The sequence below is a fragment of the Alosa sapidissima genome, chromosome 4 (assembly GCF_018492685.1).
Source record: "Alosa sapidissima isolate fAloSap1 chromosome 4, fAloSap1.pri, whole genome shotgun sequence".
Classification (NCBI taxonomy): domain Eukaryota; kingdom Metazoa; phylum Chordata; class Actinopteri; order Clupeiformes; family Clupeidae; genus Alosa; species Alosa sapidissima.
This window is the reverse complement of record NC_055960.1, coordinates 2,232,531-2,248,532: the sequence shown is the minus strand read 5'-3', so window position 1 is coordinate 2,248,532 and position 16,002 is coordinate 2,232,531. Positions and strand designations below refer to the sequence as shown.

Genomic DNA, 16,002 nt, shown 5'->3' with positions numbered 1-16,002 from the left:
ATACCGCCGGCAGGCTATCAAAAGCATACGATTTTCAGTTTGGTTTGGGATTTATTTTACTTTTGGACTGTTTGATTTATATTGCTAAATGTTGGGACTGATGGGCACTGAAATCTGGTTTGATGGTTCATTATTAAGTTTCATGTAGTTGAAAGAGGGTCGGGATTTCCACCCGCTGTGTTTATTGTGAGACAGGCAGTCGCTGATAAATGTGCGCTGCTGTAATGGAAACCTTATTGCATAGCCAAGTAGGCCTATGGTAGCCTAAATTGAGTTATTTATTAATTATGCATGATTTACTTACTTTGTTTATTAAATTCGGAATTCCTCGCGCAACAATTGTGTTTAAATGTAGTAGCCCAAGCGACTGGTAGCTTGAGAGCGACGTGTTGAGACCCATTAGGGCAATGACTTTTCATTGGCAACAGTAGGCTATTAAACCAACCAACAATATGAACTATTAAGAAGAGCTCTTTAATTTCATTTAGTTAAATCGAAACAATGTTTTTTAGTGCTCGTGGACTGATAGTCATAGGCTACTTGTAGGCAATTATTATTTAGGCCATAATTTGAGGATTTACGGGTAGGCCTATATAATCAATCGTGTGATGTGTCCAATCAGCGGCATCTGATCGCGCTATCTATCATCGTTCACCAAACATTCTGATTCAAAATTGTAAATCTTACACAAAAGTATAAAATAATCTAAACTTCATTCACTCTCTGTGTATAGATCAAGACTTGCAGAACAGGCTGCAGTGCAAAAGTCTGACAGCCTGTATGAAAGCATAAATGGTCTGCACTTGTTAAAGAGTGCAATTATCAAAGGGCCTTTGAATTGTTCACACATTAATTCACTGTTCTTATTTGTAAATATTTGTATAGTGTTATGTATAGTTTGTATGGTGGAGTTCCCCCCCACCCTACCACCTTGACTAACCAATTTTCTGTGGGAAACCCTGCATACCTAGTGGGAGGTCTGACCCTGGTGAGTGGCACAGATTCTGGGTTGCAACCTTTTGGCATGTGGCAGTGTCATTTTCAGTCAGAACAAAAATATTGATAAAGAGAAAAAAACATTAAATCAATATTTGCCTGGGATATGAATAATGTTGTTCTTAACTGTATATTCTATTTTAATATGCAATACGCCTTTGTTAACACTGGTTCAGATGCAATTGCCTAACTCCTATTCCCTTCCTTTTTCCCCCTAAGATTGTTGAGGCTGGCAAGGATGACTTACCTGCGTGGTTACACTGGGATGTCAAGAGCAGCACCCTTCATGGCCTTCCTCTAGAGGCAGACAAAGGTGTCCATTACATATCTCTTCTCATCTCTAATGGAAGCCAGGTTTCACCCCATCCTGATGTTTTCTCCATTGAAGTGCATCCAGAGGAGCATGCAGACAGTGACCCTATTCAACTGGCAATTCAAGCAGCAAGCAACAATGTGCAGTCCTTTGTCTGTGTTAATGAGGAGCCTGTAACAGTGCTTACAGTTATCCTTGATGCTGACCTTACAAAGATGACTTCAAGGCAGAGAGTGGAATTGCTTGCCAAGATGAAGAAATTTTCAGGAGTTGGGCTCCAGCACATGAAGATCTTGCCTGTGGTGAACAACCGCTTGTTTGACATGTCTGCTTTTATGGCAGGGCCTGGAAATGCCAAAAAGGTGGTAGAAAATGGTGCTCTTTTATCTTGGAAACTAGGCTGTGCTCTGGACCAAGGTTCTGTACCCAACATCAGCAGTGTCCAGGTACCAGCGAAGGAAGGAACCATGTCGGCACAATTAGGATACCCTGTTGTTGGATGGCACATTGCTAACAAAAAACCTCATGTTCCTAAGCGAGTACGTAGGCATATCAACAACACCCCTACTCCTGTACCTTCATTACTTCCTCCAACCACCTACTCTGAACCTCCAACCCGTATTATTCCCACTCCCACATCCCCTTCTATTGCCCCCACAACAGACACCTCCTCCTTCCCTGTGAGGGGACCTGTGCCCTTGCCTGTGAAGCCTACAATCCACACAAGAGATCCAATAGCCCATACACCAACAATTGGTCCAGTTCTGCCAACAACAATTATGGAGACAACCAGCACTATTGCAATCCAGCCCACCATGACCCGACCCATGCCTGTTGGGCCTTCTGTTACTCCACCAACACCAACGACGAGAAAACCAACCAAGAAACCCAGGAGACCTAAGACCACTCCTATGTCTAAAATGACCCCAACCAAACCACCCAGGCGCACTACTCCCTCTCCTGTCTTTCCTGGCATGGATAATCAGAAGCCGGAACTTCACAATCCTATTGACCAAGTAAATGCATGGGTAGGCACATATTTTGAAGTGAAAATACAAGGAGACACTTTCTTTGACAAAGAGGATGGCACTACTGATCAGTTGAAATTGACTCTGAGAAAGAACCACAATGAGGTGGTAGGAGAGGACTCATGGATCCAGTTCAACAGCACAAGCCAACTTCTGTATGGATTGCCAGACTGGCAGCATATTGGTAAACATGAGTACTTCATGCAGGCAACTGACAAGGGCAGTCTATATGCAATAGATGCCTTTGAGGTTCATGTAAATCGCTGGGCTACTAGTGACAAGCCACCTGTTCTGTTTGCTGCTCGTTTCGAAGGGGAACCACATAGTGTAACCAGCAACATCCAGAAGAAAATTCTTCTTGTCAAAAAGCTGGCCATCTCATTCGGAGATCGTAATAGCAGCACCGTAACTTTGAAGAACATCACCAAGGGCTCCATTGTGGTGGAGTGGACTAACAACAGCCTTCAGCAGAACCCTTGTCCTAAGGAACAAATTCAGGCTATGAGCAGCAAGATTTCTAATATCAAAGGCGTACCATCCAAACAATTTGCTATGATAATGGGTCCTGAATTTAAACCCTTAAACATCACCATCACGGGTACTGGAAGCTGCCGTAACTACATGTTTGTTCCTCCTGGTGAAATCCCTGTACCTATTCCCCCTACTGTCACACCACCATTAGGCGGGAGTCGCCAGAGCACTGATGATGTTTACCTGCACACTGTCATTCCAGCAGTAGTGGTGGCAGCCATCTTGTTAATTGCAGGCATTATAGCTATGATCTGCTATCGTAAGAAACGTAAGGGCAAACTTACTATTGAGGATCAGGCAACATTTATCAAGAAGGGAGTGCCAATCATATTTGCTGATGAACTGGATGACTCTAAGCCACCTCCATCATCTAGCATGCCCCTCATTCTGCAGGAAGAGAAGCCACCTCTTCCCCCACCAGAGTACCCCAACATGGCCAGTCCAGAGACCACTCCCCTTAATCAGGACCTACTTGGAGAGTATACTGCTTTGCGGGATGAGGATCCTAATGCCCCTCCCTACCAGCCGCCTCCTCCCTTCACGGCACCCATGGAAGGCAAGGGGTCCCGCCCAAAGAACATGACCCCCTACAGATCACCACCACCCTATGTCCCCCCCTAATATTTGACAATGGCATCACATAAAGCCAAGAGGGGACTTTCTGCAGTTCCATGCCAGTGTTTTCTGTTTGGAATTAAAAGGGGGAAACAGAGGCTCACTACAATGTGGGATTTTGGGCTGGGGTGGGCTGGGGTGGGCAGGGCATGGGCTGATTAGTCAAAAAATGGAGAGAAGGAATGGTCTAGGACGTAGCCTGCAAGAGTTGCCAACAACCACTTGCTCAAGTGAGTTCACTCGAGCTACTGCTGAACCGCAAGTTGGGACACATGCCCTTCTGTCCCAATGCTTTTTTCCCCCACTATGGGCTTGTAAAATCTCTTTTCCATGTTGGGTTTGTTTTTTTTTTTAATCATTATTTTAGTTTGGTTTTCCTTTTGGGTGATTTGAAACTATTTGCCTAACAGCACTCTTTTTAACTTCTGAACATTTACTTTTAAATAATACAAGAATGAAATAGGTACTGAGTAAAGGGGCAAGGATTTCATAGAGAAACTACAAATCAAGAAGAATGGTAATCATGGAGAATTCTGACAGCCCGACAGGCAACGTCTGGTTGGGTTTCATTTCATATGGTTTGCCTTGACACTAATTGTATTGTTTCATACATATTCTTGTAATGAGCATAACAAGAGGTAGCCAAAAAGTCTAAAACTAGAGATTTTCTTTTCTGTTTAATCCAATGTATATTTGAAAGATGTCTTGATAGACTAAAATAGTGTTTATTTTTTATTATTATTATTTTTATTTCAAGGGTTGGGAGCACATGACTGAAATAACCTAGTTATATATACACATATATGCATTCATACATACATGCATGCATAACGCGTGTGCGCGTGTGTGTGTGTGTGTGTGTGTGTGTGTGTGTGTGTGCCTAGCAGTAGTATTAGTAGTAGTAATAGTAGTAGTAGCAGCAGCAGTAGTGGTAGGTTTTTTGTTTGTTTTGTTTTTATTTCATTTTGACACCCAATTCAGAAATAAAAGATGGTACTGTATGCTGAAATAATGGACTGTATCTGTTTCATGTTCCTATTATTAAAGGCCTCTTGTAGTCATCTCCTAGGATTTAGTAGCTTTTTATACCTATGATAGATGTTATAGATGGAACATGCTTGAAATTCATTCAAAACGACAACTAATAATAATAATAATAATGATGATGATGATAATAGTAATAATAACAATAATAATACATTCAGGTGAAATGTGGTCAAGAAACAAGAAATTGATTATATTTGGGACAAAGGATAATTGATTATGCAGTGATGCTCCCTTTGACACTTTAATGGACAAACGTATTCAGTGATATGAAAATTCTAGTTGGAAATCCTCAATTGCATGAATACAGCTGGCTAAAAGTCCAGGATAAAGTGAAACATTCATCAGTCATCTCAAATCTTTTAAAGGAATATGTGAATTCTCAGTCTATTTTTTTACAGAGTTTTTGATACAAGAAATATAATGTAGGTGTAATTGCAATTTCTAAATGTAATTTTAAATGGTCAAATTCACATAGGTAATGGATCAGTTTCAATGTTGTTGTTATTGTTGTTATTATTATTATTATTATTATTATTATTATTATCATTATTATTATTGCTGGAGGTGGTGATGGTCATTTTTATTTTGCCATATTAACAGTTACCCCAGAACATCAGCATTCTCCAGAGAAATGAGCCCTTGCAATAATGGGAGGTATACTGATATGATGGCTATAACCATTCTGTAACGAGATCATGGTGCTGAGCTGTTTTTTTTTTTTTTTTTTTTTATCTTCTTAAATTACCCTCCCTGTGCCCACATACTACAGATGCTATACTTTGTGGACCAATGCACAGTATAAGCCAATAGATTCACTGTACTTTAAATTTTATCAATAAATGAGTAAAATGCTCCTCCATAAATATAATTGGATCATTTTCAGACCTCAAAGTTCTGATTCTGTGTCTGGGATATCATATGTGCAGTTAATTTATATTTCACATCAGGTTTTGTGTGAGTCAGTTTTAATTTGAATAAGGCGCTGAAAAGAGAAAACAACAAAATAAAGTACTCATGACATTTTGATACAATTGTAGTGTTTGACATACTCCTCAGCTCTCTTTCCCTGATGTTGAGTGTCTTTAAAGTTGAGAATGGAGACAGTACTTCAATTTAATTGTGATAAGTCTGCTAGATTAATGCAGTGAATATTTTTGTGGCCTTTTATTATATGTTTAGAATTTTCATCTATTTGTATCATTGACCATGAAGTTCATATCACAAAGCAATGAATTTAGATGTTATCAACACTCCACAATCATAGTCTCAAGCAAGTCACATGTTGGGTGGAAAACCAAAGATGCAAAGTGTTAATCACGTAGAATATGGCTCAGTTTTTTGGATGTAAGTTAGACAAACAGTATATGATATGTCTTTAAAGTACTAATTCAAGTGATTATCATAACATCATATAAATATATAAATATATATATATATATATATATACATACATGCATTTTTTTGTTTTGTTTGTTTTTTTAAAAGTGGGAAATAGCACAACACACAAAATGTGTTAAGGCACTTCACTCTACTTCATGTGTGACTACTGTGGCGCATATTGTATAACAAAGGCAGTTTTTCTTTACTAAAGCAATTCTTTGAGATTTAAAGTTAACCAGAACCTTGGAACAGATACAGATCGATATCCCTGTCAGTTTTCATCTCAAATCTCTTAATGTTGTACCTTTTGTTGCCTTTTTGAAATATATAGTTTGTCATTGGTGTGTTAAATCCCATGGGCCTTACGCATGACATTAGTGCCCAAGCTTCAACCAAGATATATATATTTTTTGTGTGTGAGTGTGCGTGTGTTTCTGGTCGAACAAATGAATCATTACAACTGGAAAATTAAGGCTGACAATAACTTTCTGCTAAGTTTTAATGACTGGAATCACTTTTTCTGTTGTTTTCACACATATATATTCCTTGTGCTGCAACTGTTATCAAGCGGCAGCAGACAGCCATTTCAGTGGGCAAGACCTATCCTGCGCTAAACCACATCAGCAGCCAGCTGAAATGTGAGGGCTTCACAATGCAGAGACTGTTAGAAACGGTTAGAGGAGAAAGGAAAGAAGTAACTGGACATATGATTGAATGAAAGGGAGCCTCATGAATCTTTTGAAGCCTGACCTATTCTGTTTCCACGTTGAATAAAATCAGTGATGAAGAGAATGCATAGAAGAATCTATTATTTTGTCTGTGTTTTACATTATTTGATTTCTGCCACTAGACACTGTATGTTCAAATCTTGTATTAAAAAAGTGTTTTCACCAAGATGTTAGAGTTGTATTTGCGGTCTTTTCAGTAGATCATTGTCATCTCTACATTGTATTAATACTTCCTTTTACACTTCGGTTGTTACACAATATTTCTCCACCTTTAGCAAATTTCTGTACGAGATATTGGACTATTTCCCATCATAAATATGCATAATTGAACTGAATCGCAGCATAGGATTGATGATGGATGACTGATGATGTGGTCTATGATTACTAATATGATTTTACTAAAGGTTTGGTCATATTAACTGTAAACTTGATCACCCTCAAACAAATGTGCAAGCTGATCTACTAATGGTGCACATGTAGTATTGCTTCTTTGAAATGTGCTTTTAGTATGTTTGCCTTAATGACAATGCAATTATGCCATTTATACCTGAAATAGGTTTATTTAGCACACACATTGCCATTTACCAAGTCCAAAAGTCATTTCAGGTTATTGTAAATGTATCTGTGTTTAATTTGTTAATTTTTTTTGAAAGGGAGGTGCTAAGCGTTACACATAGTTGGCTACTGTTATTGTTGTGAGAAGGAAGCTGAACACAGAATGTCTTTTTTTCCACTGTTATTTCACAACAAAAGACACAATTCAGACATATTGCCTCCAGCAAAGCCATTTTGAACTAACGTCTGATTTGGAGCCAGTTACAATAGTCACGCAATACTGGTCATACCTTCACTTTTCTTCTGTTAATAAAACACTAAGTTATTTAATTTAATGTTACTGTTATCATGGTATTGTTGATGGTTGTATGGAGAGGTACACAGAGAAAGGGAGACTTTGAGGTGGCGCAGGGGTCCAAATACAGGTGCAAGCCATCTTGATTGGCCACCTATGATGTCACTATGCTCATGCTGGTTGCCAGGCTAGTCATGTTTGGTTGCTAATAGTTGCTACGATACATCTTCTGTGGTAGTGTTACTGCCAAATCTAGCTGTGGTAGCGTCACTGAGTTAAAGTCAAGTCACATTTATTTATATAGCACACTTAAACGCAATGCAAAAGACCCAAGGTGCTCTCAGAAATGAAATAAAATAAAACCGGTAATAAAACAAAATACAAATGACAAAAAATAAATAAAAATACAAAAAATAATAGAAATGATATTGCTAAAACTGAATAAGATTGTAGATAAAAGAAGATATGGTTCACTGATTCTTGAGATAAGGGACAAAAGTACTTTTGAAAAGTGACAAACAAAAAATCAATACTACATTAATTTGAATTGGATATCATCATAAACATAGATCTCATATATCATGCCTGAAAAGGAACAGGTTTTTTATTAACCACTTTTTATAAAAATTGACATTTACTGACGTAACTTGTCACTGACAAAATTGACATTTACTGACGTCATTTGTCAACTCCGTCAGACACATGAAAATATGTTTTTTTGTGTGTTTGATCAATTCAACAACACTCTAAAGTCTTTAAGTGTGTAGAAATGGTGTGCCTTAGCAATAAATTGCATTATACACTTTTAATATCATTTTACATTGCTTTGAAATAAGCCATTTTAAATTACCTTAATTTAGTTTACTATTTTTTTATTTTTAATATTTAGTGGTTTTGTGCACACAAGACACTGATGCATGTAGATAAGTTGGTGTTTTAATGTATGAACACACTCAATTGAACAAAATAAATATATTTATAATATATTTTATAAAAACGAAAAACCTCCATCTTACAGTGTTGACACACAACTGACGGTGTTGACAAACTAATCGAGAATCAAACTGATTAAAGATATTTGACTAGTTTTGACATGGCAGTATCAAGGGAAAGAGTATCAAACTTCAAAGAGTTTCTACAGGACCTCAGGCAAGTAAGTTCTATGATTTGCTCCAATTTCTCTCAAGTACATATAGTGTTTTATCTGTCATTACTGCCTTCGGCGTAGAGCCAAGTATTAGATATTTATATATAATAGTTTGTCTAACCTGCGGGACTTGGACATTGGACAAGAGATGTTGAACAGGGAACAAGCTGTCCCTGTCAGTTTCAAAATCTTTCACTGGACAGAAACAGACATCCCTCTTCCTAGCCTAGTTGCCTGCTGTAGTTTTACTGGTCACCTTGCTATTTTATAGTTGTATCTGGTAGCTTTGTTGACTTTACATTCTCCTATATGGGCCTAACACTTCCCTGCTGAAAAAAACAGCCTGACCAGCTAAAGGGGGTTTGCTGGTTGACCAGCTTGTTTGACCACCCTATGATGGTTGACCTACTAGACCAGCAAAACTCTTGCGAAAACATACCTTCAGCTGGTTTTCCCAGCTTATGATGGTAATTCAGCTGGTTTTGCTTGTCGTACCACCTCAAGCTGGTCATTTTAGCTGGTGTTGCTGGTCTATAGTGCTGGTTTAACTGGCCATGCCAGCTTATGTTGGTCATTCTAGCAAACCAGCATGACCATCTTGCACCAGCTGTATCCCACAAGACAGGCTGGTCACACCAGCATGACCAGCTTCCTCAGATGGTCACACCAGCATATCCAGCTGGTGGCCCAACCAGCTACTGTACACCAGCAAAGACCAGCAAGAGCTGAAAGAAAACCAGCAAAGACCAGCTTAAAACCTGCTACCAGCATAAGCTGGTTTCTAGCTGTTTTTTTCAGCAGGGTTTAGCCATTTGGAACAGAAGAACACACCAGAATAGGCCTGTTCAGTAAGCAGGATTTGATGGCTGCATTGCAAATCAATGCAGAAGTAATCTAAGTATTCAGAATACGTTACTCAGATTGAATACGTTACAAAATACATTTTTGGGCATGTATTCTGTAACAGAATACTTTTTGAAAGTATCCTTCCCAACACTGCCGACATCTCATGAGTCCCATGCGCTTTCCCACCAGTGGAGCTAGTTGGCTAGTTGATCAAACTTTTGACAACTTAAGCTTTTTTTTTTAACTCCAGTCGTGATTCAAAGACCGCTGTTTTCCAGCAACATCATCCATCTTTTTTGTTTTCAAGTAGCAGGGATTTCACGTGGAACCGTCGCAACTCTGTCATCATTATGTTAAGCCCGCCCACTGACTCTACACACAATATGATTGGCCTGATCAAAGTTTGATTTTTCCAGCTCACAAGCCAACAGAGAGTTGCTAGACTACCCTGGCTGCAAATTACATTTGCTGCTGCTTGGGTACGTCTAGATTTCTATGTTACCCTCCTCCCATATTTAGGGTGAAAATTGGCAGTAGGACCACAACGATGCAAAAACTCAACTTTCACATCTTGGTGTTCTATATCTACATCAATGGACTTTCCTAACCACCAGTGATCATCATACACCACTGCCAGCCAATCCCCTGTCTCAATACTGTTGATAATTATATCAACAGTAGCACCCCCAGGATCTTTCAATGGCTCCTCTTCCATTTCATCCACCAAATCTTACATTTCATCGACCGAATCCCCTGCTTCTCCCAACTCGTCTTCCATTTCCTATATCAACATGGACGGCTCTTCCTGGCCCTTGCATCAGTCTGCTGCTCCTCTGAGCAGTCTCTTATACAAAGAGTAGCCTCTTTGTAGTCTACAAAAAGACTTACCTCTTGAAAGGTCATTTTGACTTAATTTAAGAAGACTTTGACTTATTTTAAGGAGTCTTAAATTTACTTAACGCACTGGCAGACAAATTGGCTTGTTTTTAGGACAAATTTGCTCAATGCACTGGCAAATCTGCTTGTTTTCATGATGAGATGTCTTAAAATAAGTCAAACTTTTCTTAAATTAAGTCAAATGATTTCATGACAAAAGCGCTGGTAAGTCTCTTTATACTGAAAATAATACAAACTAGTTTTTTATCTTGATATAAGATTAATAATCTTGGTTAGATTTTATTAGATAAGCTGTTTTTGCAGTGTAATGCAGTGTAATCCTACTTGTCTGTGACCTGATTTTTCAACGGCTCGTTTCTGTGCCACATGAGTTGTATAATTCCTTCTCAGCTCTTGTGGAAAAGAAGATATCTCCTAATGTTGGGGTTCCGATGTTGGCTTCCCGTTATCATCCTCTCTGTTTCTGTTCATGGAGAATCTACAATCATTTTATCTTTTAGTTTGACTTTTCTATTTGAGCCTTCTTTTTCCGCCATTCCTGCTTTCTTAGTTTGTGTTGCTCTTTTGTTAATTTCTTAACCTTTTCTTTCAATGCTTTTATCTCCCTTGCGTGTCTTTTCCTGGTTTTTCTCCTCTCTCTCTCAGCTGCAAGGGCACGCTGGGTTGAAGTAGGCTCCTCAACAGCCTGGTCCAGAGGACATTCTGGTGGGGTGTCTATTTCATTTAGGCATCTATTCTGCATAGCTCTGGACCTTTTCTTTGCTTTCCTCCAATACTTATTGCGGTGCCTTTTTGCTCTGGGTCCGAATTCTCCTACTTGTTTTATTTTTTTGTTTTGGACCCTGTCCTTGTCTCTCCTTTTCTAACTGCTGTTTACTGTCTAACTGTCCCTTCTGTTTTCTGGGTCACTGTTAATTCTTTCTCTCCCTTTTCTCTGGTACTGTTTCTTTGTTTTTGCTCCTGTCTGCCTAGATTACAGATAAAAACAATACTTTTTATGAGTTATTATTATAAGTTATTTGGCATTTGGGTATATTAAGATGTTTTAAGTCAATCAACATGCATACTTAGATCATATTATCATGTTATGTAGTTGTTATACATTACTTAATGAGTATTTGGGAGCACTTTTCCACTCTGTCAGCTTACATGTCAACACCGTCAGACAAAATATCTGACAGAGTTGACGTCTGACGGAGTTGACAAAACAACATGTTTTTATAATTTAATCATGTGTAGTAGATGGTAGCCATTTTGATTTTCCTCAGTTGCCAGCTGCCACTAAACTAAACCAAAATACCAACTTTTATTTCAAACTTCTTGATTGAATTCAGCTCTACTTTGAAGACAGTGTTGACACATAAAAGCTGTGACCACAGGGATTTCAACTTTCAACACTGAATATTTATTTTTTAAAAAACACTTATGAGACCATGTGTTGGACTGCTGCATCCATCAACAGAAAGAAGTCAAAGGGGGTCCTCAGGGTTAAAGCTGACCAAAATATGCCTGATTTATTTTGAATTTGAAAAATATCTGACGGAGTTGATATGAATTGAGGACAGATTTTGAAAGGCTGTTGTTAATGTAATAAAATAAAATTGTGTAATAAATGTAATAAAATAATGCATTTATTAAGCCATCCAATTAACCTCATAATCATATTTGGGCATTTTAAAACACTTTATTTTTGCAGTTTGATACTGTAACCTCTGCGGAGGACGAGTTCATTTGCATGGGCTTTCATAGTACAGTGCTGGTATTTTATGAAATTACTATGAAATAATATAAATATAGCCAAAACTAAAAGTCTAAACATACACAATTCTTTCATATCCAACTTTTAAAGCCTTTTTAAATGAAATAATTTATTGTTTTTTAAAGGAAATTAAAGGAACATGTTTTGTCCCTTATCTCAAGAATCAGTGGGTTACTAAAACTAGAGCAAAATGTACAGTAAAGTTAAAGATGGCAATTAATATAATTCTGAAAATAAATAGAAATACAATAAATAAACAAACAAGGGGAGAATTAATGGACATTAAAGGCCAAAGAAAATAGATGGGTCTTTAAATTTTCTTTACATTTATTCCAGAGGCAGCAACAGCAAAAGCCCTATCACCTTTCATTTTTAGGATTGCATTGGAGACTGAAAGACGATGTTGCAAAGAAGACCTTAGACTTGAGGTCACAGATATACAGAGCCTATAAAAAGTCTTCAGCCCCATGCTAAAGTTGACTAAAAAGAGGAATACAAAAAAATCATCTTTTGGAAATGGATCTTAATGCCTTAATTAAAAAAATGAAGAAAAATCCAACCTTAAGGGTTTGTGATGATGTGGGCTTATTTTAATTCCAAAGGCCAAGGGAACTTTATCAGGATGTATAGTACCCTGGATCCATGAAATAGCTGGCCTTTAAAAATAAAAATCTGCCTGCTTCTATGGGAATTTAACATAGGGGTATGAATAGTACTTATGCACCCTGTACTTTAATGAAGAACATTTATTTATTTACGTTTTTTTAATTTAAAGCAACACCAAAGAGTTTTTTGTACCTTAAAATAATGTTTCCAAAATCGTTTCAGTGGTTCATCAACTTATAACAGGGTGAGCGGCACTTTCTGCATTTGCTTCGCGGCCCTCTATCGGCTATAACCACACTATGTAAGTTTGCCGGATCGGGTAGCGGATCTGTAGTTCTATGGAATGAGACATGAGAAACTACAAATTTGACTTGCATCTGATGTCGCAATACATCGTACTTTCATAAAAGCATGCAACATATTCTACCTTGTCTGTGGACATTGTTATTTGCAAAGCTGGTGCTGGATGAACAAATAGTGCGTGCGACAGAGGAAAAGTTATTTGGTGTTGCTTTAAGGTATTAAGATCCATTTCCAAAAGATGATTTTTTTATTCCTCTTTTTAGTCAACTTTAGCATGGGGCTGAATACTCTTTATAGGCACTGTACTGTGGAGCCATCCCATTTAGGGCTTTGAAAACAAAAAGCAAAACTTTAAAATGAATTCTGTATTTGACAGGTAACCAGTGGAGTTGGGCCAGCACAGGACTTAAGTGCATATGTTTCTTAGTTCCAATAAGAAGCCTAGCTGCTGCATTTTGGACTAATTGAAGTCTAGCAAGGGTAGATTGGTTCAGACCTAAATACAGAGAGTTACAATAGTCTGGCCTAGATGTAACAAATGCATTATAGTTTCTTAGTCTTTATATGAAAGTCAGGGCTTTAATTTATCATCAACCATCAACCGTTTTTTATTCAGGGAGAAATTGACTGAGCATCAAGCTCTTTTACAGCAATGCCCTGAGTTACAAAACAACAACAATAATCAAAACAACAAAACAAGAACAATGCAAGATACAAAAGGCAAATAATAATAATAACAAAAATCAAATATAAAAAATAATAATAAATACAAAGAAAAGAAGGGGAATGTGAAATATTAATAATAATATAAAAGGTCTAAAATATCAGTCAAAGCAAGAACATTGTGCAACAGCCATATCATCAATCATACCCTTGAATTGGTCTAGTGACACAAACCTATCTAATTTCAATAACTCTTGCAATTTGTTCCATTTATTAGATGCAAAAAATGTAAAAGCTAATTTACCAAATTCAGATTTAATTTGAAGAGATATAAAACCCTGTGAGTGTGTATTGTGGCAGATTGATTTTATGTTCAGAAGAGAAGTTAGGTGTAAAGGTAACTTTTCCAGTAATGCTTTCCAGAAAAACTTTCGGTTGTTAATGAGTTGACAGTATTTAAGTCACAGGTTCCAGATACGTTAACGATATAGAAATACGCTGTTGATATTCAGCCGCATTTCGTGCCCTACAAAGGCTAAGAGCAGTATCTGCACTTTTTCAAAAAACATTTTTTTGCACAAATAAGAAGTACATGATCTGCTCTTCAATCTGTTAAAATTTCATATGGCTACCTAATACATTTCTTAGCTAAATTTAAATTTTTAGTTTGCAGTTTGTATAGAAAAGTAGCGTGAAACCAAGGCAGAGTGCAGTATCTGCCCTTACTGCCTTGATTCCACTTGCCATTACTGCATTCTGCCTTGGTTTCACTTGGCCTTACTCTAATAGGCTGTGTGTGTGTGTGTGTGTGTGTGTGTGTGCACAGGGACAGTCTGGGACTAAAAAAAGGCCCTGGACTTTCTTCTAAAAAGGCACACTACCATTCGCACTCATACACACATTAGGTGTCTATCATGATACAGTCTCACAATATTAAATGCCAGTGAAAGTATCATATTCAAAATAGTCAGTCAGATTTTACAAAAAGTAATTAACATATACTTTGACAAATATAAGCAGCAGAGTGCAAAGGTGTCAAAGTTTAAGTTTTGGTGTGCAGCAATGCAATATTGCTTGACATGAAAGCCTCCAAGAATACCAGATTGATTTTGTTCCATTTTTACATAAATGTTTATAAATGACAGAGTTGTGCCATTGTTAAGGCATCAAGCAGCATATCCTCACTAAAAATGTAGTAAGTACCTCCTCAATTAATATAAAAACTGAGTGATTATGATCACTCGCTACACTTACTGCAACATGTTATTGTGTGGCCATGTAAGTATAAGCAGTAATACAAAGGGCAGTATAGCCTATAAAACTACCAAATTTTGCCTAAATGTCAAAAAACAATATGTTCAATATTCACCTCACTTTTATCTATCTAATTATATCCCTTGTTGTTGAATAGAATTTGATGCTTATACTTTGTGTAAGAAAAACACAAAAAGCTGTTTTTCTCAGTTTGGCATTTTTGCAGATACTGCTCTTTGGCTTTGTAGGATTATGCTCTTATTTTTTAATTTTCCAATTTTTATGTTTTGGATACTTGAAGATGAATCTTGAAAAAAAAAATTCACTTCAGTCGGTGCATTTGACGTGGACAGCCGGATGCCACCTGCACTTAGTTGGAGTTTACCTCGACTGGAAACCACACAGCTGGATAAACTGAGGTAATATTGTTTTTACATCGGTTCTAGTTATGGTTTATCTTAAAGGGACACCAGGCAAGCCTGATGCTTTTTCTCTATGAAGCTCCCCCTACCGTCTTGTGTCGATACGTATGCGAGCCCTCGCTCGGTCTGAAGCTCTTTTCCTTTTCTTTGCATCTTCCGTCAAGGGTTTTCGCTGCTTCTTCGCCGGCTCTGCCATTATACGCACGTTTGCAACAATTACTAACATTTTGTAGCCTGCCTCTGTGCTGGGGATGCAGTATGTAAACTGATCCTGCTTCTCGCAATGTCTGAGCCTTTGTGAGACTGAAGGTCGGCGGGTCAGATACACTGAACTTGCAAGCGGGATATTCTTCCTAATAGGGTCGGATGAGAGTCTTCATTCGCCCTGTAATGAGTCATTTAACCATATACCGACTTACGAAGCTGATTAATTAACACAAAGACGTTGCCTGGTGTCCTTAAATCATGTTATTTGACAGTAATATGCTTTTTCATCAGTGTCAACATTATGGCATAGCGGGGGCTAGTGAATCATCACGTAACTTTAGCTAGCTGCATTACTCTGAACTGCTTGCAATATTCTCATTTGCTTTTGATGTCAGTTATTTTCATTTGAC

The 16,002-nt window shown here is 37.7% G+C and overlaps 1 protein-coding gene across 3 annotated transcripts in view; it reads left to right on the top strand.

The window, feature by feature from the left end:
- The window catches only part of dag1 (dystroglycan 1), a 43,762-nt gene extending 36,958 nt beyond the window's left edge, over positions 1-6,804 (top strand). For all 3 annotated transcript variants that reach the window (XM_042090008.1, XM_042090009.1, XM_042090007.1), the window contains one exon: positions 1,216-6,804. In XM_042090008.1, coding sequence (XP_041945942.1) covers positions 1,216-3,489 — 2,274 coding nt within the window. In that variant the 3' untranslated portion in view covers positions 3,490-6,804. The remainder of the gene's footprint in view (positions 1-1,215) is intronic.
- Positions 6,805-16,002: the final 9,198 nt, after the last annotated feature.